This window comes from Colossoma macropomum, unplaced genomic scaffold, assembly GCF_904425465.1.
Source record: "Colossoma macropomum unplaced genomic scaffold, Colossoma_macropomum, whole genome shotgun sequence".
NCBI classification, from domain to species: Eukaryota; Metazoa; Chordata; class Actinopteri; order Characiformes; family Serrasalmidae; genus Colossoma; species Colossoma macropomum.
Window position 1 is genome coordinate 11,020,032 of NW_023494789.1, and position 27,607 is coordinate 11,047,638.

General features: G+C 38.9%; 1 protein-coding gene across 1 annotated transcript; it reads right to left on the reverse strand.

Annotated features, from left to right (window-relative positions):
- Positions 1-6,789: 6,789 nt before the first annotated feature.
- Positions 6,790-23,173, reverse strand: c1qtnf6b (C1q and TNF related 6b). Its single transcript, XM_036570047.1, has 3 exons — positions 23,007-23,173; positions 13,128-13,328; positions 6,790-8,182 (listed from the first exon to the last, which is right to left on the reverse strand). Exons 2-3 carry the CDS (start codon positions 13,318-13,320, stop codon positions 7,638-7,640), a joined length of 738 nt encoding a protein of 245 aa, XP_036425940.1. The 5' UTR covers positions 13,321-13,328; positions 23,007-23,173; the 3' UTR covers positions 6,790-7,637.
- Between the last annotated feature and the right edge of the window lie 4,434 nt (positions 23,174-27,607).

The window sequence follows — 27,607 nt, forward strand, 5'->3', positions numbered from 1 at the left end:
AATCTGTTGACATTTTATATTCAGTGACACATATTGTGTGAGGAAGGCACCCAAATACCCAAACAAAATTGCCCCAGTTTTCATTCACTTCGTTGAAACTTGGGCCTTCAGGCTTTCTAGTGATAATTAAGTGATAATTTATTTTCTTCTCCATTCTTCTATTTTTTCTCTTCTTTTAATCCTCTCCTTTCTTCTCCTCCCCTTTCTTTTCTTCTCTTCTATTCTCTTTTATTCCTGCTTCTTCTCCTCTCTGTTGTTCTCTTTTGTTTTCCTCTTCTTTTTTATCTTCTCTTCTCTTCTCTTCTCTTCTCTTCTCTTCTCTTCTCCTCTCCTCTCCTCTCCTGTATTCTCTTCTCTTTTCTTATCTTCTGTGTTCTTCTCTTTTACTCATTTGTCTTCTTTCTTCTCTTCCCTATTCTTTTTTAGCCTCTCCATAATTTCCATTTCTTCTATCTCTTTGGCTCTTCCTTCTCATCATCTCCTCTTCTTGCCTCTGCTGTTCTCTCTTCTACTTTTTTCTCATCTTTCCTTCTTTTTTATCCTCTCCTTTCTTCTCTGTCCTTCTTTATCACCGACTTCTTCTCTTTGACTATCTTCTCCTTTCTTAACCTCTTCTCTTCTCCTTTTTCTCTTGTCTCTTCTTTTTTATCCTCAGTCTTGTAATATTGTTTCTAGCCAGCTGCCAGGTGAGTTTTGGCTCTGCTTCTGCAGTTACTCTATCAGATCGGCCTGGGGGGAGTACAGTGCTGTGCTCTTCTCGCGCCAGACCAATGATGGACGGATCAGAGCTAAAGCAGAATAAAAGACTGAACTGAACTGCAGTTATCTGATCTGACCTGTGATCAGCTTTAAGCAATGACTAGCAGAGTTTCAGTCCCCAGTCTAATCTAACAGGCCGGGCTTTAAACACTTCTGGATCAGGTTAAGGTTGAATTTAAACTGCAGAGAGTAACAGAGCAGGAAGCCCCTCACTGAAGATATGCAGTTGAGGAGTCATTATGAGCGCTCTGAATCGGTAGCCTGAGGTGTTGTAGCTCAGTGTGCTCTCTCTGGACACTCAGCTCAGGGCAGGGAGGGGTTCTGCACCACGTCTCTGTCTCCCAGTAATCACAGCTCAGACTGCACATTGGAACCCAATGTGGCATTGTGGGGGGATGTTTAGAGGACGCTGCGGGACTGGCATAAGGAATGACCACCAAAGGCCAACAGGAACCATGTCCGCTGAGTGTTTCTCACACGGATGAAATATTTTTGTAGTAAAACCAGAACACATTAAGCAGACAAAGATGGATCTTCCAGGGAGAATAAACCACAATAGAGAATAAACAAGACCTTTCACTTGCTGTTCTATTCTATTCTTGTACAGAACGAGCGTACTCACAGATGCTTTGCTGCAGAATTTTAATAGTGATATTTTGTACACAAAAAACACAGTACAGTTATTTACATAAGACAAGCAATTTATATTCACGCATACAAAAAGTGCACCTTTACCAGTAAACCTGCAATTTAGCACCTGTTATTTCTAATACAGCACCAGTTTTAGGACCCGGCGTCAGAGAAACCTGGAGAAAATAGTGAAAACGTGAAAACGGTCTAGCAGAAATAGGCTAGTGTAGAAGCTCCTGCTTTGAGGGGGGATTTCACCATTTTTTTTTAAATCTCAGCAAAATTCATTCATTGATGTAAACACAGTCGTTCAGAGTGGTGTGATGTGAAATGGTTTATTGTGGAGACACTTACAGACGCAGATTTCTTTACAGTGGTGTTGATAGGAACCAGGGGTTGTGATGCTGATAACACAAATAAAGCCATTTTATTTGCTGTCCAAAATAAGCAGTGAACCTCCAAGAGTTTTTATATGTAATTTTAATTGCAGTATTTATAAATCTGAAAAAAAAATCTCATTGAGTAGTGTTTTGCTTCATAATGTGATATGTAAATATATATAAATATAAATGTTTATATGGCATTTATTGCTAATTTTAGTGTTAAATTTCTGTTTATTCGCTGAGTTTAACATATCAGGGAACAAATAAACATAAAATATAACATAAAACCTTTGCACAAGTTGAATTTTATGTTACATTTTATATTTCTCCCCCCTAGTATGTTAAATTCAACAGATAAGCAGTATTGTGCATTATAATGTGCAGGAGTGTGTTCTCTGTAGAGGATGTGTTCAATTATTTAAACTTAGAAGATCAACAAAATGTAATTTGACCAGGGGTGCCCAAACTTGTGCATATGACTGAAACTCTCCACGGGAATGTATTTGTAAGCATGTCATGTAATAACTTTCTGTGTGGAAGCTTTTAGAGGCATTCAGACGTCTGGTTCCTATCACCACCATTGTAAACAATTCTGACTCGCTAGAACAGAGCATTTCATATAAAACCTGAATGACTTTACATCTTAACTGTTAAATTGTGCTGAGGTTCTTTTAAAAATCAGCAGAATTCCCCTTTAAAACAATGATATCATTTCAGTATCTGACCTCAGTTTTCTTCCTGGATGTGAAAATGTGGAAAGGCTCAGTGAAGCAGCCTGACATACCAAGTCATTATGACTCTCTAATTAAATGGCTATTAGTCATAACACTCTAACACACTAATGAAAAGCTTTTTACAGCAAGGGCAAATTATGGAGATGAAAGTATGAGTCTTGAAGTTACTCTTGTTTAAATGTGCTGACGACTGATTGAAGCCTTGAGATTCCATCCATACTGAAGGACTAGGAGTAAAAATACAACTGAGTCAAGGCCCGTTTGGAAATGACAGATTTGTGGTTGAAGCTACAGATGAGTGACATACTGAACGAAAAACCTGAGAAACATGACAAGTGTGGAAGCTTCCTTCACCATATTCCACTCCACAAGAGGGATGTGTGATGTACACCAAGATAACACTACGGGCCAAACGAGCTGTCCCCTACTGTGAGTGGGTCTGGCGACTCTGTTATGCTGTGAGGGGCTTTTTTCTCTCATGCTTTGGGTCCACTTGGCCCCTGTAGAGGGAAGGCTTACTGCGTATCAATACAATTTCTATAAACATCAATAAACATTTCTATCCTGATTCCATCCACAGGGCACAAGTGGTCACTGAATGGTTTGATGTGTATGAAAATGATGTAAATAATACGCTATGGCCTCCACATCTCAACCCATTTGAACACCTATGGGAGATTCTGAACTGATATGTTTTAGCGCTTTCCACCACCATCATCAAAACAACAATTTAGAGAACGTCTTTTGGATGAATGATGTTCTGTCCCTGCAGCACAGTTCCAGAGACTTCTAGAAACTATGCCAAGGTGCACTGAAGCTGGTTTGGCAGCTTGTGGTGGCCCAACACAATTTATGTTTTTTTATGGTTTTTCTTTCATTTGTTTCCCCTTCATTTGTTACCCGTCTCTTCTTCAGGAGTTGATAAATGCTGGCATGGTAATGTGTTCAAAGCAGCCAATGCTAGCCTGACTCTAAGTCAGACTCATCCAAAAGCTTATAGATATATTGTGCTTTTTGTACTTAGGGAGTGCCGTGCTATTTACACTTAGACCACATTAACACCTGGTCATTTCACGTCACTTAACCACATGCATGCATTAACCACTTGGTCGTCAAATGTATCTTAACCTTAGTCATTGCTGTCATGGACGAAGTGTGTTATGCTGCAACATATTTGGAGGAGTTTTAGTGCACAACCTCAGGGCCTTAAAAGCAGACCTAATGACCTAATGAATACATGTCTGTCATTTTTAGCTCATTTAATAGGCTCATCATCATTAGATTTAAACTTGTAGTAGCACTTGTATTTGTTGTAGTGGCACGTGTATTTTTTGCTACATGTAGTTGGAAACAAAAGGGTTAAAATGTTGAAATGCCAAAAGGAATATAATACAATAAGCTTTTTTCACCATGGAATCTACAAAGACAGTCACGTAAGCTTTCTCATTGGTTAGAACTTCAGCAGCTTGACTTAAGGCCTCACACATTGGTTTGGAAACTGGAAAATACCAAATTTTAGACTTGTAAATAGCACACAAACAGCCACCAAAGCTGTATTTACAAGTGGGAACCCAAGATTCTAGATGTTTCACAATAATTCCCAGATATATAATGTGAGCTTTCACTTTTTCTGCTGAAGAAAATGAGCGAACTTAATGGTGAATGTAAAAAAAATATAATCTGATGCTTTTATGCTTCTGTGTGCTTTTTCTAGGTCGTGGGCACATCTTTCAACAAACAAATGGAGTGAACTCTAGTTACTAGTTAACTATAATAAGTACCAGCATAATTAGGAAGTGACAGTGGAATCAACCAATCATGTTTTGATACTTAAGATCCATGAAACAACCCGATGTAAATGGGGTCAGAGTTTCAGATGTAGCTGTAGAGGCAACCGACATGACATGGCACAGCAGAGAAAAACACAGATTAGCCAGGCTGCTTCTGTAGGCAATCTGCAGATTAAGACATAGAATCAGCAAGAGCTGAATCTGAGATTAACCTGCCAACGTTACAAATACACACAGACTAAACTGATCCAAAACCAGCAGGAACTTTAAACTCCCTCCAGCGCCAGCAAGACCACAGCTAAAGACTACAGCTTTGGGGCTGCTTTAACGAGATCCAAATGGAGGAGTTCTCCTGGGCCCTGCGGACACTCTCTCACTGTGACCTACTCAAAGCCCTCTGCTTAAATGTTTATACAGTAATAACATCAGTGTTGAATTAACTCCAGTCAGTCAGCTATGAGTGGTTTTCTTTGCCCAGAGCTGGCCATTAGAGATGGTAAAATGGCTTTAATAGCAGATACAAGACTTCTTTGACCTCCATCTACTGGTCTTGGCTGTATTAGTGACTAATATTGACATCGACAATAGTCTAGCGTATCGCGTAGTGTTCACTTAAAAAAAGTGCTTGAATGAGAAAAGCCAATGCGTGGTTTATTTCTTACCTAATCAGAACTCATCTCCCTTCCCCTATCTCTCTCGCTCTCTCTCTCGCTCTCTCTCTCTCTCTTTCTGTCTGTCTCTGGTAGTGATTATAGTAAGCTGGTTTGGTTTCCTGTTTCTGGCCTGCATAAAAACAGCAGCTCTACGCCAGCTGGGTTTCCGTCCACAAACAGATGGGTGGCCTCTTTTACCTTCACTCCTAATTTCGTCTTCAACGGCAATCAAAATTGATGACTGACTGCGATATCAACATAATTTTAAAGTATTATTTAGCGAAAACTCATATTTGCGCAATTTTACCTTCACCTCAAATGCAGCCAATCAGCCAAGCAGGCCTGGTGCCAGGGGGTCATTTAGTGGGGCAATGCCCCACCAACTAATCATCATGTCCTGCTAAACCCACTATTCTGTACATGCTTCTATAGCGGCGAATGGCAAAAAGCACTGAAAGTGAAATTAAACTTAATGTGCACAGTTGCACTGCTAGGCTACATGGATTAGCATAGCGTTTGCATGCCTCACTTTGTCTTGGCTGCATTTTAGGGATGATGTTGCTGTAAATGTGGCTCTGCTGTCTATTCTCTCCTAAATGTGTGGCTCCTCGCTCGCACTTTTCATTAGCTGTTTAACCACCCCGTACCGTGGTTTTTCAGATGCTCCACTCATCATTTAGTTCTGGCGCCAGGCCTGCAGCCAAGATGTTTGGTGTCTGAAGTTTGCTTCTTTAGTTTTAGCACTGCAACTATGAGGCTAACGTAATAAGTAATGGAAGCCCATACCTCATATTATACTAACTCACTTGCCACATCACGTAATCTCAGATAGACTTGCTTATCTTGCGCAAATTTGATTTTTTTGGCTAAATAATTGTTTTAAGTGCATTCTAGGCCCATTTAAAGTGATGGTCGTCCTTCTAACACTTTAGTTTTGTTTAGTTATGATAGTGCAGTCCAAATAGAGTTAAGCACATCATGCTTTTCTTTTAACCAAGACAAGCATTGTTGTTGGGGAATGAGTATTTTAGACTTATCCACAAATCATGAAAAGATATATAATATACAATGCAAAAATAGTATATTGTCAACTAAATTTATCTTAAATCTTGTCAATAAATCAAATATTTCTCCTATTCAGATTGTTGTAAGCTTTAAGATTATGCAACTTATTTCTAGACATTTTCTACTTATTTTGAGTCATTTTATTAGATAAATTTATCTTACTATGTTAGCAAATAATGTGCTTTAACCCAAAATTATCTGCCACATAAATTTAATTGATAATTGATGAAATTACCCAAAACAAGTAAATAATGTCTAGAAATAGACTAGATAATCTTATAACAGGTGCACAACCATCAAAACCAACAAAAATAGGAAATATAAGGTAGATTGACTAGATTTAAAATAATTTCACTTAACAAGATACAATTTTTGCAGTGTATTAGTGAGGGTAGCATGATGGAAATAAAGTGATGCCTTGAATTTAACTGACTTGATTCACAAGTGTTTCATTTCCACATGAATAAAACATATTACATGAAGACAGTTACTGCCAGAGCCCTGTGACATAACACTGACATATGGCAGATGTCATATGCTGTTATGAATTGTCATGACAGATTTTACTCAGTAATATAACGGTGTCATGTTCTTACTACTCATAATTATCATGACAGATCATTTTTGCTAAGTAGGCTCTGGTCAGCCATCATGACATCAAACATTATGTCTTTTATTTACATGGAAATTATGCACTTCTGAATTTTAGTGCATTACTATTTTCAGGGTAGTTTGATTGCCGCTGCGCTCTCAGGGGGTTTTACCAGGGCTGGTTTTAAGCCATTAATCATAATTAAGTGCAAAATTGTGTTGAATCTCACAGCATGTTAACACATGGGGCATTTATAAATTTTTCATTTTTTCACAAGGTGACATAGTATTGGGCCAACTAAATATGTCACAGGGCCAGCCAGCAGGGCTAGGTCAGTTTGTGGTTCTCGGCTGAGTTCTGTCACTCCTGTCATTATGAAATTGCTGTTAATGGCAGTGAGGGGGCCCTTCCAGCTGGCATCACCAACAAAATTATGCTCTTGCTCAAACTGGGCTGCTTCCAGACACAGCAAATGTGGTGGTCAAGTACTCAAGTCTGGAATATTTTCCAGTGACCCTCCCTGTGAGGGAGGTAAAAACAGACCCCATCTGGTTCACCAGTACTGAGGAACAGTCTAAAAGACAGTACAGAAGAGATAATGCATGGGTTCCATTTCCCAAGAGTTGGACTTGTATAAAATGTTGTGCTTTGTTCTGTACATTTCCTAAGTTTTACTCCTTGATAAGTTAGCAAGGCTGCTCTGCAGCCAACCAATTCTATATAACACAGCTATAAAACTTATTCTAGCCTTCTGAGGCAACTCACCAAACTGAATTTTACATAACAAGAGGTTGCAGGTCAAAGGTACGACAACAGCGCACCCATACCAATTCTTGACAAGTCAACCCTGTTCAGCACCAATATGTTCATAAAATTCTGTCATTATGGCTAAATGTACGTAATGAAAGACCTAGCATGGTATTGTTTGCGTCTTCTCCAGAGAACACCATCCACACATCTTCCCTGAGAGAACCTGAAAGAAACCTTAATCCACTTTGGACATTTGGAAATCAATTTGTTTGAGGCCGTTTCTAAACCGTTGGAGCCACCAGGTAGCCGTTGAAGGTGATGTAGATGTCCACGTCGTCGCTGTAGATGGCATTCTCACGCTCGCGCTTGTAGAGGCGCACCCACACCTCGTCGTTGAGCTCCAGGTTCAGCATGACGCTCTGGCTCTGCATGATGGAACGGTCGCTGGGCTGGGCGTACAGGATCACCTGCTCGCGCTCGTTGTGCATCAGGTGCAGGTACGTCTCCTTGAAGTTCCAGGTGTGGATGTTGATGTTGAAAAAGTAGACGCCCGGCACGTAGCAGTAAAACTTGCCCTTGAACATGTTGAAGTGTTCGCCGGTGTTGACGAAGACGGTGTCGAAGAGCATCGCCTGGTAGTAATCCACGCTGTGGAGGGCCTTCCGGCGGCCCACTGAGAAGGCGGAGTGTTGGGTCTTGCAGGGGTCTCCAGGTGCTCCTGCCTGGCCTTTGCTGCCTTTAGGGCCCACAGCCCCTCTGGACCCTGGAGGTCCATCAGCTCCACTCTTTCCAGGAGTACCCCTCTCACCTCGATCTCCTTTATCTCCTGCAAAGGAAGAACAGATGAATGAATTAAGGGATGAAAGAATGTATGGACGGATGGATAAATGAGGTGAAGAATGTGTGAGTGAATTATTGGAAGCATGAGAATATATAGATATCTGTATGGATAGACAGATGGATGGATAGATGGATGGATGGAGGATGAATAAATGATTGAGGAATGAATGTAAGACTATGTAGAATGAATGTAAGACTATGTAGATGGATGAATGGATGGATGGATAAATGGATGGATGGATAGATGAGAGGGAAATAATGTGTGAGTCAATTAATGGAAGCATGAGAAAATGTGGATATATGTATGGATAGTTAGATGTTTAGAGAGATGGATAGATGGATGGAGGATGAATGAATGATTGAAGGAATGAAAGTAAGACTATGGATGGATGGATGGATGGATGGATGGATAAATGAATGTATATGGCTGCATGTATGTAGGATAGATGGATGGATGGATAAATGAATGTATATGGCTGTATGTATGTATGGATAGATGGATGGATGTATGGATAAATGAATGTATATGGCTGTATGTATGTATGGATAGATGGATGGATGGATAAATGAATGTATATGGCTGTATGTATGTATGGATAGATGGATGGACGGATGGATAAATGAATGATTGAAGGAATGAATCTCAGAGAAAGTGGGTGGATCAATGAATGACTAAAGGAATGCATTTAGGGACAGATAGGTGGAAAGATGGATGGATAATGGATGAATAATATATATTTGGCCGCATTTATGTATGGATAGCTGGATGGATGGATGGATGGAAAAATGACTGAATGAAGGAATGAATGAATGTCAGAGCAAGTGAATGGATCAATCAATGATTAAAGGAGTGGACAGAGGGATGGACAGATGGATGGATGATGGATGCGTAGAATATATATGTCTCGATAAATGAATGAATGTAGGAATGAACGTCAAAGAAAGTGGCTGGATGGATGAGTGGATGGATGTATGGATGGATGGATGGATGGATGGAAGTGGATAAATGGAAACAGGTATATGTATGGATAGATGAATGCATGATTGAAGGAATTAATGTGGTAATTGACTGAATGTGGAACTGAGTGAATGGATCAATGGATGATTGGAGACAAGAATGAATGGCTGGATGGGCAATGGATGGATGGATTATTGAAAAAATGAATGTGTGAGTGAAATGATTTATGTATGTATGTATGCATGTAAGTGTGTATGGATAGATAATGCAATGTGATGCATGGATAAGTGGTTGACTGAAGGAATGAAAGAGAGAGTGAGTGAATGAGGGAGTGAGTGAGTGAGTGAGTGAGTGAGTGAGTGAAAAACCACCAGGTTCAGGTCATGCAGTCTGAACACAGCTCAGCTCATACAACTCTAATTAAATAAGAACTAAAACAGGCCTAACTGACTGTGACTGATGGCAACAGAGCAGCATTACGGTCTGTTTCTTCTCAACTGGTACTTCTTTGAACTCAGTGCCCTAATATAGACCTGACCAGAAATCATGAGGCATATATGAGAGTGTACAGTTTGGAGAACAATGAGCTGACTGCAGGATTAGGGCCTCCTCATTTTTACAGGGTTCAGGTTGATCTGTGCTATGTCTAAACAGACTCTGTTATTGTTACCACACTTAGCTGTTCCAGTTAACCCCCCGGACGCTTTAGTTAAGCTCTGAGTAAGCACAGGCTTTCTCAAGAGCAGGTCTGGAAGAAGCCTAGCACGCTCTGGCTGTAATCTCTGAACGCCAGCAAACAGAACACACATGCTGCCGCTTGTAGTTTACTGCCACATAGGCAAGTTTCCTGCCAGATCTGTAGGCCTCTAGAGCCCGCGATTCCCTTTCAGGGTGAATTCTGCTGAACTGCTTCAGTTTCTCTGACTAAGAAAGCAAAGAGAAGACGAATGCTGTGGTCTTCAGGCAGCGGGCTGAGGTTACGGCTAGTGATGTGCAACATTTTCCATTGTGGTGGAGGCCGTTCACATTCTTTATCTGGTTTTCAGAATGTGTGTGTGGGGGGCGGGGCAGGGGGGCAGGGGGGCAGGGGGGTATGTGAGCGTGTTTGTGCGTGTCATATGCGTACGGCTCTGTGTGGCTTGTGTTGATGTTCAATGCATTTGGAAGAGCCAGAGAAAGACACTGTGAATGCATGCCATCTATACAATATAGATGCTACACTGTATAAAAATCTGGACTATGTAAGCACTGTATTGTTGCATATGGGTCAATAATAATAAGGCTTCCAAAATGTTCATTTAAATTAAAGGATGTTATGTGCATTTCTGTATGTTAAAGAATAGGAATAATGTTTAGATATTTGTTTCATATCTTTTATAATGATATACATTCATTTTAGGTAGGACCATCAACTTTACCTTCCAAATAATGTCAGGTGGTGTGACCAAACAAAAAAAAAATGCAGTCTTTTAAAGTTATTTACCATTACTGAAATAAGTAAAACTCAAAGTCTTTGTCTTTTAACTAAAGTGTATACATACTTATTTTTCAAATAAATAAAAGTTATTATAATAATAATAATATATTTCCATGATTTTCCTGGGGTCACACCACATGACTTGGCAAACCAAACATTATCATATTATCCAATATTATATTAACATATTATTATCCAAACATTCAGATTTTTTTCATTGTTTGTGAAAGGGCCACTGCCCTTGGCATTGCACCATGAAGGACCTTTGGAGTCTTCTTTAGGGTGCAAAATCATGCTCGCTCTTTCTTAAAAGCATGTCAGAATAAAAGTCATTTGTTGTCGGTTGTGCCACATGACAATTGAGGAAATTAGACAAAAACAAGTTGAAGATTTTTAAAGCTGCTCTATTAAAGTTTCTGACATAAAATCATCCCAAACTGTTTTATTTCAAATTTTATGTGACTAATAAAGTTACTAGGTAATTAATAATCATAATAATTAATAATAAAGTTACTCAATCTGTATATATAGTTGGACAGTCGCAACATCTGACATTTTGAGACTTTGGGAAGCATAAATGCCTAAAATTAATTGTATTTTGAGGCACTGGAAATGTATTCACATAAAGGAGCCATTGTAGAATATTGTCGTATATATCAAATGTTTATTAAATCATGAAATAAAAAGAAATGTACAATATGTTATTAACCCTTATACAACAACAGAATTATTGTGATGAGTGAGAGTTCACTGGTAGTGTATGAGAGAAAGACAGAAAGAGTGATAGAACATATGAAAGTGGCTATGACTAAAAGAGTGAGGGGGCGTGTTTTTGGTGAAGTGTTTGGGGTTGTCTCTGTGGTACGCCTGACGCGGAACCCCTCTATTCCTCTCTGATCAAAGAGCCCACAAGAAACAATAAATGACACATGGCCTGGACTCTTCTGAGCTCTAATTAGACACAATCACAGTGCTGAAAAGTTTCTCTGATCGTGTGCTGTTGGGAAAGTACTTTTAACATATATCATCATCTAGATGGGTTTAGAAAGCAATTAGAATGTGTCTGTTTTGAGGATGAGATGGAACAAACCATATTAATACAAAAACATGAACGAAGTGGGTTGTTTAAGTTATAAGCTGAAAATTTGTCAACATGAAGAGCAATTTATGTTAATGAATGTTTTATGTGTATCTGACTCTACCCTGTTTGACTGAATGTAAATTGAATGTTGCAGAATTAAATTAATACAGGGGTTATAGATATAGTATATAAAACATAGCAAAGGTTAAGACCATAACAATACAAAATAATATATCAGGACTGTTACCGTTATCATACTATGATCAGTGTATGAAAAGCCATATGCACATGTTCTCTATGTCTTTACATACTGATAAAGTATATCCGGCATACACTAACTGTATGAATGAATACAGGATATAAGTGTGAGAGGATTAAATTGGTCATGGTGGTTTAAAAAAATGGCAGAACAAAACCTTGTTTCTCCAAAACGTAACTGCAACAAAAGTTAACGTAACAAGATATCAGTCATTTTGGACCATTTCTATTGGTCCACTGGTCATGACATTTCAGCACACAGACACGGCAACTGGCAAGATTTTTGTTCTGACAGAGACAATGTATATATACACACATGATATATATATATATATATATATATATATATAGATAGATAGATAGATATAGATATAGATATATATATCATGTGTGTATATATACATTGTCTCTGTCAGAACAAAAATCTTGCCAGCTGCCGTGTCCACTGTGCTGAAATGTCAATGTGTTTTTGGGTAGGATGGCCCCCCATCCCATCTCCCCCAATGACTCAGCGTGATGCCAGCCAGTGCAGACATCTGTGAGGTGACATAACAGAACTGCCGATTAGCAATCTCCTCCAAATATGTTCAGCTGTCCAATGACGTTATGTTATCAGCAGTTCTCACAGGACTCGGAGGAAGCCTGTGCTAGTCTTCACCCTCCTAGCGCTGGTGCTATCATGTGATTGGGGGATTCCTAACTATTGGGTGTTATTGGACACGTCTGAAATGGGGAGAAAATTGGGAAAAAATCCAAAAAAGCAACAAACTAGACAGAGGAAGGTGATTGAGGGTCTACTGTGCGTTTATTTTAATTTGTAACAACTAAAACATCCCTGGCTCAGGCTAATGTTAGCATGGTTTGCACTGTTTGTTGCATCACGCTATCTACGTTGTGATATACCGGTATAATGGTAATGACAAAACTCACACTGTTTATTTGCTGAATTTGGCCTGTGCAAAAGTTGTGGCACACTTCATTTTTATTTGCAATATGTTAAAAAATGTCATATTTAAATTCAGATTAGAAAAATCACCAAGACGTGTAATTTGACCAGGATTGTTTCGAGCTTTTGCATAGTTATCACTATTGTCTTGAATAAAAACTAAAATATATTGTAATATATTTTGAATATATGACTTTTTTGTCCGGCTTACCTTTGAGAATGGTCATGTTAATGAAGGTGCGAACCTCTGGCGCCTGATAGGTCACAGGGCGGGAGGAGGGGCTGAGGGGCGGCTCCAGGTGATCACAGCACCTGCGGCAGTATTTAGGTGGCAACCTGGAGGGGGAGGGGACAGAGGCCACCAGGGGGAGGAGCAACAGCACAGGCAGAAAGAATCCAGACATGACCACACCTGGAGAGAGAGATAGAGAGATAAAGAGACAGAAAGAGTAGAGAGCAGAGAGAGAGAGAGAGAGAACACAGAGAACAGGAGGGGGGGGGGTTGAGTTCATTTTCCATGAGGTAGTGAGGGAAAGTAATGAACTCTCTGTTGATAGTAGCTGCTCTCTGTGTTGGTAGAGCCTCAGGCTAATTGCAGCAGATGCGCGGCTAATATGTATTCATTAGGAATGGCCCATTGCAAATAAATCAGGCTATATCCAATAACAGCTTTAAACTGCAAGTCCTCTGGACCTCCGCGAGACAGCAAGAGCAAATTACAGCACTGAAGGAGGTAAAGCATTCAATACTGAATCTGTTGTCTTGTTATCCACTCACTAACTCTGTCCGCTAATGAAGAGACACTTTAGCTTTGCATTTGGACACAACGTAAGCTGAGGCTACTGGTGGATCTGTGTAACATCGGAGTAATCACAGGTGATAAAGATATGGAGTGCGTTCATATAAATTATTTCTCACTCGTAGCTCAGAGAAAGTGATTACGTTGCAACAGAAATATTTCATGATTCTGAAGAAGATTCGGTTAAATTAGTGACCAAATTATGCAGACAAATCTGGAAAATGGCCCAAAGGCCAGCAGACTGGAAGTTGGTTTATATCCCAATTCCAAAGAAAGGAGACAAGAAAGAGTGTAAACTATTGCACGATTTCCCTAAAATCATACAGCAGTGAGATTACGCTCAAGATCATTCAACGTAGATTAGAACATTACATTGAAAGAGAACTGCCAGATGTGCAAGCTGGATTTAGGAAAGGCGAGGAACAAGGGATATCACTGCAGCCAAGGAGATCAAGAAGGACATCAGCATGTGTTTCACTGACTACAGGAAAGCCTTAGACTGTGTTGACCATGTAAAATAATGCAAAGTCCTCAGGAAAATGGGAATACCAGAGCATCTCATCAGGACAGAAAATAAACAGTCTGGTTCCACTTCGGCAAAGGATTCAAACTGTATGCAGGACATATGTTGAGAGAAGCAGGACTGGAGGAAGATGCTCAGAATTCAGAATTGGTGGAAGAAACCTCAATAACCTTATATGATATGCAGATGATACAGCACTCACAGCGGAGAATCTGGAAGACCTAAGGACCCTTATAAGGAAGGTTAAAGAACAGATGGAACTTCAGCTCAGTATGAAGAACACTAAGGTTACAATGACAGGAAAGGCCGCTAACTTTACCATCAAAAGACAAGATGTGGAAATCTCTTAGCCTTTCTCTACACCGTCAATTTTCAACTACAAAAGACCCAGCACTCAAGAGATAGGATACAAACTGACACTCAGCAGAAAAACGATGAAGGAGCTTGAAAAGCAAATGCAATGATTTGTCTCTACAAACAGAGATCAGAATTGTCCAGGCTGTGGTCTTCTCTGTGGTTCTTTATGGATGAGAAAGCTGGACAATAAACAAGCAAGACAGGAAAATATGGAGGCCATTGAACTTTGGTTTTCAAAGAAAAAAAACATGAATGGATTATGCAAATGAAGCTTCACCTTTCACTCAAAGTCCAGATTACCAAACTGAAACTCCAAGTCCATAATGCTTGGAGGAGTTGAAGGTAAAAGAGAAAGAGAATGACCAGATACAATAGATACAATCAGAGAAATCATGTACCAGTCATTAGAAGCCTAAAGACCCAAACAGAAGACACCATCCATATGATTGCTGGGAGTTGTCATGATAGGTTGTCATATGTCATAAAGGAGCCCTTATATATATATATATATATAATTTACTTACCTATATATGTATATGGGCATAATTGACTTTGAAAAAAATCTTGTTACTTTATCTTCCATTCCAAGTTACTATTTTGGAGATAAAAGTTTTGTTCCGACAGCCACGATACATAAGTTATATACGAACATCATGAATTGTGTATGTAGCTGTCATGTAACCTTATGAACGCTGCCTTGCAGTAAAGTGTCACCCATTTTTGTCATGTTTTTGTCATTTTTTCACACTGAAACAAGTCTGCTGAAAAGTGCAGACACAAAACTGTTGATGCAGAAAACAAATCAAATGTTAAATTTATTCATTATGTAACTTGCTGTGTAATTAATAAAATAATTGCTACACTGTGCAAAGAAAAACACATTTCCTCACTTTTTTTTAATGTAGTACATTCACTCATATGCAGTGCAATGTTTTCAACACCCTCAGCACCCAGACCATTCTGCCCCCATACGAAAACTAAGCTGAAAAGTGGCCTGTTTTGAATTTGTTGTTTTTGTGATGTCACAAAAACAAATGCGTTTCCATATGTCCCCCCATCCACATTGACCTTGTAAATCAAATCAAATCAAATCAAATCAGATTTATTGTCACATCACAAGAGTACAGGGACACAGGTGAGTGAAAAACTTGAGTGCGAGTTCCACAAATTATGCAGAGAACAGTATTTACACATAGATAAACAAAACTATAGATAGGATAGAAGAATAGATAAAACCAATTTAACTAAAATATATACATATAATCTTACACAATAACTTAAAAATAATAAGGAGTGTTTCAGACAGAACTCTTTTTTGGCTGTTTCAGGGTCAGAACAGAGCTTCTTTACAGATATCAGTCTTAAAGGCACAGTAACAAAAACAGCCTTATTTCATAATGGATAAAAAGGGGTTAAAAATATTCATGTAATAATTCAATTGTTACATAATACTGGACCTTTGGGAACAATACAGTTAGAGGAACACAGGTTTGGTTAACTCCTATGTGCACGAATGTGTTCAATTCTATCAGCAGCACCTGATTTAATTTAATGAAGGAGTGAGTAGATAAACTAGATGCTGGTAACTGTAAAAACTTTATTCATGTATTTATTTATTTATTGCTTATTTATTTGTATTCATTCTGTTTAGTTATAATGTTAAGGTTTGTTTTTTTTTTACTAAATATATGCTAACTGACCAGATAAATGACTTTACATAGAAATTTCATTTCATTTAACATTTTCTTAAGTGTGCAATAATGTATTTTAATCACATAATATAAATGAAATACATAGCAAAGTGACCATATAAACTCTGGACTTAATCATAAATCTAATCATAACTTGCATCCTAACCTGCATGTAATACAAAGCTTAATAACAATACTCTTTCTTCTAAAAAGCCAAATACTACAAACTCTACATTTGTGCATAAGTAAAATAATTTCAGGTTCAATTTAAGGTAGACCTTGGACCAAGCTGATCTGAACAAGGTTACTGTATGCAAAATTCAAGCCTACCTTAAACTGTTTTTACACTCGACCCTGTCCAGGTGCCTGACAGAGACGAATGACACCACAAGCAGGAAATACTAGTATTTGTATAATGACTTCATTCAATTTGGCAGCAAATCTGCCATAAATCATGCGTTTTCTCTGGAGCCCAAACCCCAAAGTGGCCCCCATAGGGCAGCTGGTCAGCACTGGTGATTTGAGGAAGACCAGAGCCAGAGAAAAACTGTGACTGTAATGTCTTTTGACAAGTCGGGAAATGGAGGTCAAACTTTTGCTGACTACAATCAACAAACGAGGCGAGGCGGGTATAAGGAGTGAAAGAGAGAGGCAAAGAGAGAGAGACGGGGGGTGGGGGGGGGTTACAGAGAAAATAAGACAGAAAATGGAAGAGTTACAGAGAGAGCGAGAGAAAGAGAGAAAATGAAGGTGAGATGGGTTAAAGAGAGAGAGAAAGAAACCCACCCTCCAAACCCCGACTCCACTGACCCCCAACATTACACAACAAAATTTACAAAATTACAAAAAACTATGACTACATCATTAATTTATTAATTAGTGCAATTACATTAATAATGATAGTGATATATTGTAATCATAATAACTACATGGTTATTATTCATTTTAGCTTTTGTTGTCTTATTTTGTTGTCCATTGCTAATGTTGTTCATTGCTAATGTTCTGAAGCTTTAGCAATACTGTACTTCACAGTCATGACAATAAAGCCATTCTGAATTGAACTGAAAATTAAACTGAGAGACAAAGGAGAGACCGAAGTGATGAGAATGATCCACCACCCAAATAATAGCTCTGAGGTGGTCCTGTGGGGGTCCTGACCATTGAAGAAAAGGGGAAAAGGGGGGTTAATGACGTTCGCAGGGAAACAGATGGACTACATTCTGTAAACTGTAGAAAAGTGCACCTAAAGGGTAAGTGGAGCTGACAACATTAATAATAAATATTATGTGAACAAAAGTACAGACAGGATTCAGGCTGCAAGATAATTGCTACTGGTTTTAGATATGCAACATATTTTTGTCCATTTTTATAGAAAACTGTATGTCATACAGTACCAGAAACCACACTGACAACTCAAGTTAGCAAGTGAGTGATTGAGTATGTATTAGTTTGCATGATGCTAACTGATCGCTTTAAGCTTCACTTTCTTAGCTACATTACCCTCGTAGCTCCAGACAAACCTTTTTGGCGTTAGGTTAGCTTTACACAGTGAAAGTTCCATGCAACTAGTTGTATGTTGTGAGTCGCCTGCAACATAATTTCCATGAAACCTGACTGTTGCACAAAGCAATTCAAAAACAAAATAAAAAACTACCAATCTTGACTCAACTACCCAATAAACCAGTTTCTGTTATATTTTCTGAATTGATGAGTTATCAGCGTTTAATCGGCTATTCAATGAAACTTGCTTCATGAACTTGAGCTGCTTGTAACTGTTGCAGCTGAGTTGCAGGATGCTTTACATTATCCAGTTCAAGTGAAATTTAGTTTAATGTAGAATGTAGTTTTCAAGCAACTGAAGTTGCTTGAAAGTTCCACCCTGTAAAGCCAGCCTAAAGAAGCTTTCCTACTGATTGACACTGACCGCAGTAGGCTCCCTGCAGTGTTTACACTGTGTGCCAACACCATAATTGGCATTATGTCCTCTGGCATTAGATCAGAGTAAATTCTGATGCTTCTACACCTTCATTCTGCTTTGCATGCCAGCATCAGTATTAAAGTGTGATTAGTCTGTATCAAACATGTCAGAGTGTGTAAAGGTGGATCCCCGCTGGTCCTCCTCAGTAGCCAAACACACACTGTTATAGATTTGGATAATTATATGATGAATCGATGATTCTGAGAGGATAAATATACGGTAGTGTTAAATGTTTGCCTACAGTGTGTTCTCAAGACCAGCATAACCTTGCATATATCAATTTAAATCCAGTTATTTACAGTGAAACCTGTCCTCAAGGCACCTTGGAGGTGTGTGTCACAGCTGTAATCTCTTAATGCAGGAGTGTCAGACTCCACCCCAGCATTTACTGCTTTCCTGTTTTAAAGTAATGGTTTGGCCACAAATCAAATATACACAATGGCCCCCTTACCCCAAATGCTGTTGATTAGCCAAGATGCGTTTAGTGGCTGAAGATGGCCTCAATCATCACAGAGTTGCCTCAAACCACACTGAGCTGTTAGATATTCTCAAATAGACTTGATATGGTTTATGCTTGATATGGTTTTTGACACTATCCTCTACTGTAATATGTATATGAAAAATTGGAGTATTGTGTTTGTATATATATATATATATATATATATATATATATATGAGTGATGTTCATTTATTTGATGTATAGACTTGAGTAGAGACTAATGTTTGTTTATTTGAAGTTTGTTATGACACCTTTAGAGGGCAGCACTGAGTAATGTTTGTTTATTTGATGTTTGTTAATGACACCTTTAGAGGGCAGCACTGAGTAATGTTTGTTTATTTGATGTTTGTTAATAACACCTTTAGAGGGCAGCACTGAGTAATGTTGATTGTGGTTAGTGAGTGTAAAAGTGTTGTGACAAACGCATTTATATCATTTGTGCCATGTCATTCTGTCTTCTTTCAAAAAAGATGTGGTCAACCAAAGAGTAAATGCAGTGCACGGTTTTTAAACCATCATTCAATAAATGTCAAACCGCCCATCTAACAATTGCTAGACGTTACACAGTGCTGCAAACTCAGAGAGAGGAGACAGTTAGCATTAGTTTAGCTAGCATGATAACATCTCTGTTCACCACTGAACATGTCTGATTCTGGCTTACTAAAGCACTGACACAAGTTTAGATGATGATTCAAATCTGAGGGAGTGCAGTTGAGCAACTGGCACTGGAAGTTTGTATGTGGTGTTTGGTTGTGGTGTTTAACATTAGCCTAGCGAGCAGGCTACAGACCCAAACACACCACAGGTTTGATTTCGACTAACTGCTGCACTGCTGAAACAAAAGTAGATGATAAAAACTCATGTCTAAGAGAGGAAAAGTCGAGTGACTGTTGTTGGAGTGACAGAAAGCCAAAATCGGACTGAAAATCTGTTCTGTGGTGTTTGGGCCTAGTGTTTGTCAGCTTGGCTAAGCTAATGATGGCTTAGTTATCACACAGACATGAACAACAGCACAGCACAAGCTTGGTTCCAGCTAACTGATGCTGAAACGACACCAGTTTAGTGGTTATCGGTGAGAGCAAAGTCGAGTGACTGATATAAGAGTGAAATTGAACGTGTTCTGTGGTGTTTAGCGCTTAGCCATTGCTGAGCTACTGTTACTGTTAGTTTTTCCTGGCTCTGATTTTTCCTTCCATTTTTCCTAAATCTGTTTATTTGGTGGTTCAGATGTGGAATAGAAATTTGACATGTCATAATTTTGACATACCGTCATCATTTTGAAATACCGCCATCATTTTGGTATTTCAAATACCCTGTTACCAATATACCACCCAACCCTATGTAGCAGCCATCATGGAGCCTGAATATTGTCTGCACTTTCTACATTTATATGAATAACAGTTCAAAACCTCAGCTCACCAAGCATATCTTGGCTGAACAACTACCTTTGGGATAAGCGGGATAAGTGTCATTTCTGTGGAAAAGCTTCATTTTAATAAAAACAGCTCACCAGATATGACCAAACCAGAGACTTTCCAGAGCCTCAGTTTGTCCTAATTTATGGAACATCAAAACACTCAACACATACCGAAGCATAAAGGGACAAGAGTACATCATTATGATGTTCCACAGTAATGGACCTGCCTTATTACTTAAGAGCATTTTCAGATTTCCTCTTGAAAAGCCCAGCGGAAAACTGTCAGGGATTGTTACAGACATGTATGGCCCTCTTTCCACATATGTTACTGTATTCTAAGAACATTCTTGAACATGTGTACACCTTTGGAAACCTCCAAAAACGTGTGACAGAGGAAGAGAGAGGGGAAATCTGTTGTTTAACCGAGTTACAGGAATGTTAAACAGAGTCTTGGGGAAGCAGTCACATCCCCATTTTTCATGAGTGGCAGTTTTCTGGGTTCCTTTAGATGATTAAACATGCTGTCGGGCTCTTTTCCTTTTTTTCCTACCCCGCTGCTTGTCTTACGTTGGTAATCTTTAATGACACAATGAATGAGACTGAGGTTTATTTGCAGCATCTTCCTCTTGCACGCTCCATATTTCCACTACCATCTCCACCCACCCATCTTTCTGTCCCTCCATTCATTTTTCTGTTTATTTCACTGCCGAATAAATTCTTATGATTTATTCCCATCAATAAAAACGTCCAATACACTTAGTAACACCCCACCAATCATTTTAAATAGTCTGACGCTGAGTGCCCGGCCTTTTTTGGGACATGTCTTTCAATGTGCAGCACTGAAACAAATGTGTTAGAACCTCTCCAGAGGCTCTTACTCTGCACTCCTATAAATAAAGGTTCCTAAATGGTTCTTGGCCTGGATGTACAGTGCTGTGCAAAAGTATATTATTTATGTAACGTCCAGTCAAAACAGCCATTTAAGTACAAGTTACGTTTTTCAGAGTCAAGAAAACACGTATTAAACAAAAGCTAGCTAAATACGTTTTGTCCACTCTTTGGCTTTCTTACCGCCTCCATTTTTTTCAGGAGACTTGTGGATATTTTTCTCACCTCCCTTTCCCACCATTGCTCAGTGCTAGGGTGGTCAAAAAAATTCGACATTTGTATATCTGTCAAATTAAAAGGAAAAGTGTCCATTTGAATGCAAAATGTCCATTTGAATGTTTAAACCCTTTGTTGCAGCTCCTACTACTACTGTTCTCGGCCAGTTAGTTACTAACATTATCACAAATGATGACCACCTAATGGAGGAAAGAACAAGCCATCACTGACCATAAACAAACAAAACACTTATTTATTTTGGCTTTAATTAAGATTTGTATGGGACTTTACATACATTGAGGATATTTGCAAACATCCGGCAGGTTTTCAGCAGCTCAGCCATTCTGAATGAGGCAATATTTTGCTTCACTGTTTCCACTATATATATTTTGCCACCGCTGCTTCATGAAGTCACAACTACAAAACTCGGCAGAGGGCTTTTAATTTGAAACGACACATACAAGAAGTGGAGACAAGCGGCAACACCCACCCATGAGAGGAAGAGAAAAATAAGAAAGACAGAGAGAGGAGAGACTGAAGTAACATAGGTTAAACTAGCTAAAGTTAAGCTAGATAGATTTCATTCGTAATGTAACATTATTGTCTGTTGATGTTGACGGTCAGCTAATTGATAATGGTCCAGCTAACCTAACTTTAATGTTAGCGAACTCAGTTATTGGGTGGAATAACTGAATAACGCTAACCAACAGAAATATGTCCTTGTGTTAAGTAAATGAATGACTGAATGATCTGTTTCAGACAGCAGACGATTCTGATGCCAATGCAGGCGTCTGTTAGCTGATGTTAAGGAATATGCAGTTAGTGTTCTCCTCCAAGCGTGTTGAGCTGTTCAACAACATTGTGTTAGGAGCAGTTTGATAACATGTGGCAACATTTGTTGCATCTTGGTGGAAGCACGTAGCAGCCTTCACACTCCCAGCTTGGTAGCACGGTGTAACAGAGGGAGGCCTACTAGCAAGTGTAATTGGACATAACTAAACTGGGCAAAAAATTAAATAATAAATAATAAAGAACATTTCATCATACTTGCACGTCTAACTTCGTCAGTCCATTGAAAGGTTCTTAAAGAGTTTCCTTTTTTTTTAACAGTATTGCTCCACAGAACCCTTCTTTTTAAGAGTGTAGTTCTCATATAAACAAGGCAAGCAGTTACTGCTTCAGTAGACTCTGTTCCAAACCTCATGAAACCCACCAGAGATTGTTCAGTGTTTCCCCTCTGAGCCTGCAGAGGGCGATTAATTGAAGGGTAAGGACTGTGAAGCCCAAGTTCTTTCCAAATCCAGATGTTTTAATTCGAGCGAGAGGAGAAAAAGAGCCACGTCCTCACCGGAAGTAGAAAATAATTGCTCTAAAACTGGAGGCTACAGGCAGATGTTACATTACACATGAAATCTCACTAACACACAGCTCCCAGCACAGCAGATAAGCTGAACCCCCCTGGGGGTCTGAACGGAGAGAGAGAGAGAGAGAGAGAGAGAGAGAGAGAGAGACTAATATGCAGAACTATTGGTCTGAATGCCAATCACAAACTGCAATTTACAATTAGTTTGTTTGCTGACGTGTCTCGCACGTGCGTAACTTTTCGCGCGCGTTGCAAGAAAAAACATAAGTGAGAATTCTAACGCAGTGATACGGAGCGATAATAATGGATGAGAACTGATTAATATGATTTGATAAAGTATTTCTGAAATCCTCACTTACCACCGTGTCCTCATGCAGCCGGTCCAACTGCTGACTTCGTGTGTCGATCAGCTGCGAAGTGAGAGCGACTCTCTCTCTCTAACTCTCTCTCTCTGTATGAGTTTGTTTCTCTCTCTCTCTCTCTCTCTCTCTCTCTCTCTCTCTGTCTCTGTATATGGGCTTCTTTCTCTCTCTCTCACTTTTCTCTCTCTCTCTCTCTCTCTCTCTCTCTCTCTCTCTCTCTCTCTCTGTTTTTCTCTCTCACTCTGCTCTCTTGCCCTCTGCTCTTTCCCCTCTCTCCGTCTCACTCATTCTATTTCTCACTCTCTCTCTTTGTTCTCTCTCTCTTCTTTCTCTCTCTCACTCTCTTTCTCTCTTTGTTCCTTCTTTGTTGCTCTCTCTCTCTTTGCTCTGCCTCTGCTTCTCCTCTCTCTCTCTCTCTCTCTTAGTTTTTTTCCTTGGAGGGGTTCCCTTCTGAGCAGTGAACATAATTTTTTTCCCCCTCTCTCCTCCTCTTCTTCTTTCCTACACTGCAATTCATCCTCCCTCTTTTTCTCGCTCCTTCACGCCCCCTCATTCCCTGAGGACATCTTACCTTTAAGTGTCTTTCTGCTGGATGCTGTCTTAAACTGATCATTCATCATTCGCTGTACTGTGCTGATTTGACACCTTCTTTAATCTGGAATGAACCTAATCTCCAGAAAACCCAGTGAAGTCCTGCACTGTAATGGGTGTATTGTGTATATTGTGTATATGTGTATATATTTAGTGTCTAACTTCTGCATAAATATGACCTAAAACTTCATCAGATTTTCACAATAGTAGGTGAACCAAAGAAAACGAATGAGACAAATTGGTCATTTATTTCTTGAGGAAAATGATCCTGCGTTTTGGTTTATATTATATGTTTTAGCCTGTATTAGTACATTAGCAAATACTGAGACATATTTACAGACAAGATGGTAAAGTGGACATAAAATGATGTGGCTCCCAAGGTGGTTTGATTTTTGCTGAAAGGACAAAATGACTTTTCTTAACATTTGGGTTGTGACCCCTATACTAGACCAAAATGCTGTAGTATAAGTGTACATGACTCATTGTGCTATACAGCCAGCTGCCTTTCAATGTAGCACTTTGATTCAAGTTATTTAAATAAGCAACTGATTTTTTGTTTAAACATTTACAATGCTAGTTTGACCCATTGGCAAATAAAGTTTGACAAATAAACTGACTTTGGCTAATAGAAGGTGCTGGAAATGTGGAGGTGTTTTATGTGTTCACTTAGCTCACACTGTGTCAGATTCTGATTAAAAATGTCCAATAGCTAATTTGTCTGTAAAGAAATCAGAATCTGTCATAAAAATCATGATTTGTGCATCCTTAGTCCTCTTAGGCCTGTATCTCAGTTTGACAGCATGCAGTAGAACACTCAAGCCACAATATGAAGGTAACTAGACACACAGTCTCTGACATTCAGCTTGGATACTCTCAACAAAAAAAGATCCAGTGGAGTTGTTTGGCCTACAAATTGAAAATATGTTGATATGAATAATTGAACCGTGATGTCTTTTAGTAACTGCTTTAAGTACAATGGACATAAATGAATGAAAGTGTTAGTTACGTGCAATACATAATGTATTACAATGAAATCCAAATAAACTGAAATGCAATTTTCTTCCATCAACATTTGAGTTTTATGTTGAGGTAACAAAGTCTGCATACACTGACTCGTTTTGACTGAATGGGACTGCATGGCAGAATTGAATTAAGTTCACTTTGAGCATATGTAGAGAGTTATTGCTCCTGAGGTTGAATCATTCATTGATGGTTCTCTATACGCATTTTCCACAAGATTAAAATGTCATTGTGTTCAAAACCCAAAAAACAGCACAACAGCTGCCTTTTACATTACATTTCATGACGAATGGACCAACAGAAATGTTTCAAAATTGCATGCAATAAACTCGTCCATTAAAGTACACTAATGTTGTATTAAAGAACATTTTTCTGCCAACATATTACAACAATGTAGGTTTCTTTAAGCTCACTTACTTTTGGCAGTAATTATGTCATGTGTTATTCATGTGGAACCAATGTTCACACTTGAATGACGTAAATTTAAAGCATTGGTGTTTTTTGAGTGCACGTTTGAATACTCCCTGGCCACTTTATCAGAAACCCCTCCCTTCTAGCTTGTGTTTGTTTGTTTTTGTTTTTTTTTTTTGTTTTGTTTGATATGTGTGCAAATTATCCATAACAGCAGAAGGGCTATTATCTGTACTTATATGCATTTACATTCATATGCAAAGTTTTTACCACCCAGGTCAAATGATGTTTTGTTGGTGAAAATTAGTGCACCATTTCTATTTATTTGCGTATTGGAAAAAATTATACATATAGTATAAAATGTGCCAAAACCTTTACACAGGTCACATTTTATGTTTTATTTTTTCCCAATATGTTTAATTTAGCAAACTGTAATTGTCCATTAAAATGTGCAGGGTGTGTTAACTTATTTTCACTTATTGATTTAACAACAACATGTAATTTGATTGGGGCGCCCAAACTTTTGCATATGACTGCATAGTGGACCTATAAGGTAGATGTTTTAATAAATTGTTGAGTGACTGGAAGTACAAGGTATGTGTTTCTGATAAAGTGGCCAGTGAATATATTGCTGTCAGGACAAAACCTTGTATCTCCATTTTTGTCATTTTGTACTTTTTTACAAAATTTAAAAATGCCAATGTCCTTTTACAACGTGCCCTAATTTATTGGCGAATGGACCAATAGAAAGAAAAATTACTTTAAAAAATTGTTCCATTAACCTCCATTCAAAGTGAAGAGAGTTTTTCCCTTCTACTGTAAAGTTGCCATTTTAGAGATACAATGTTTTGTTCCGACTGCAGCCATATACAGGAATACAGCACAGTATTTGACAAATAAGCTGTCTGCTACTTCCTGTACTTCTCCAGTCAAACACATCTCATTATTGGAGTAAATATATATGAAAGAACTGTAGGTATTAATTCAGACAGTACCGGATTGTATAAACATGAGTCTGCAGAGTTTATTCTATTGCTTCCTACTGTTCATAGTCAGTGGTGTTGAGTAACAGGTCTAACTGCAGCCAGCTCTACTGAGTGACATCAGGCTGACTGGACACAGCGTGCATGTTTTAGTCAAAACCACTCACAGCCAGAAGTGACTGTATCGTAGCTTTGCAGCTAATTGGCCTTGTAACATATGGATCTTGCTGTGACGGTCCTTCATTATATTTAATGAGAGCGTCTGCGTCGTCGAATGTGTGCATTGTAAACAACACATGGTGTAATAAGTAAACAGATTCTGATAGTATGCTCCACTGGTGGGGCAGCATGGTGAGGGGACGCCTGCCAAAACTAAGCTAAAGCTAATATTATTATTCTGTCTAATGCTACGCCAGGGGGATGACAGAATGGGTGCAAAGTGGCATTTATTCTGTTCATTTTTCAATTTTAAATGAAAATAGGAGACACAACTGGGAGACTGCTAGATTCTTTATTGCTGATCTTAGACCACTTCTTTTGAATGATTTTGGCTCAGAATTTGGCTAGAGAAGAGATTTCACACACCCCCAGCTCATAACCAAGTCTCCAAAATTGAATTATGCACTCATTGTAGATGTGACCTAAATTTCGTGCTATTATTTCACTCTCCATGCCCCGCCACAAATGCGCTCCTTTGCTAGGTTGTACAAGCTTTACACGGTGGCAAATTTGTCATTCTTGTTTCAGGCCTGCCTAGTTTTGATTAGTCTCACTGGGGTCTATGGTGGAATTTCTTTTTTTTTTTTTTCGGGAGTGCTGTGAGATTTTCTGGACAGTAGCCTGACCTGTCAGTTGAGACTGTCCAGGCCAGTTGCACTAAAGATGAGCTACACTAGAGCACAGTGCAGCCACATTTATTAATATGCGAACAACACCCCCTCCCCCTGTCCCTCTGCCCCCTAGTCTCCCACACGGTTGGTCTTCTTAAAGGTGCAGTGTTTAAAATTTAGGGGGATCTATCAGCAGAAAAAGAATATAGTGTACAAAACCATGTTTTCATTAGTGTATAATTAGCTGTAACTATGAATTCTTGTTTTCTTTAGCTTAGAATGAGCCTTTCATATCTACATAGAAAACAGGTGCTCTTCCAACATGTTTCTACAGTAGCCCAGAACGGACAAACCAATCCAAACCAAACACTCAGCTGCTGGTGCTAGCTAATTATTTTGTTTTGTGAGTTGTTTGAGAACCCAAATTTTGACAAATGGACAAATATACTTATTATTAGTTCAAGTAGAAGCAAGGGAGGGTGAATATTCATCTTCAAAGGAGTGAAAATAATAGAGATGAGGAAGGGGGATTCAGTTGGTTGCAATCTGCAGCCTCACCACTAGATGCCACTAAATCTTACACACTGCACCTTTAAGGCACCTTCAGGTATACGCGCAATAAACGATATTAGATCAGAGATGTGTGATCATTGGTTTAACTAGGATCTTAAGGGCCTTAGTGCAAAAAAATAAATTAGCCCCACCATATGAACATTACTTTGAAAAAGGACAATGTAATTTGCATGTTTGTACTATTATTCTG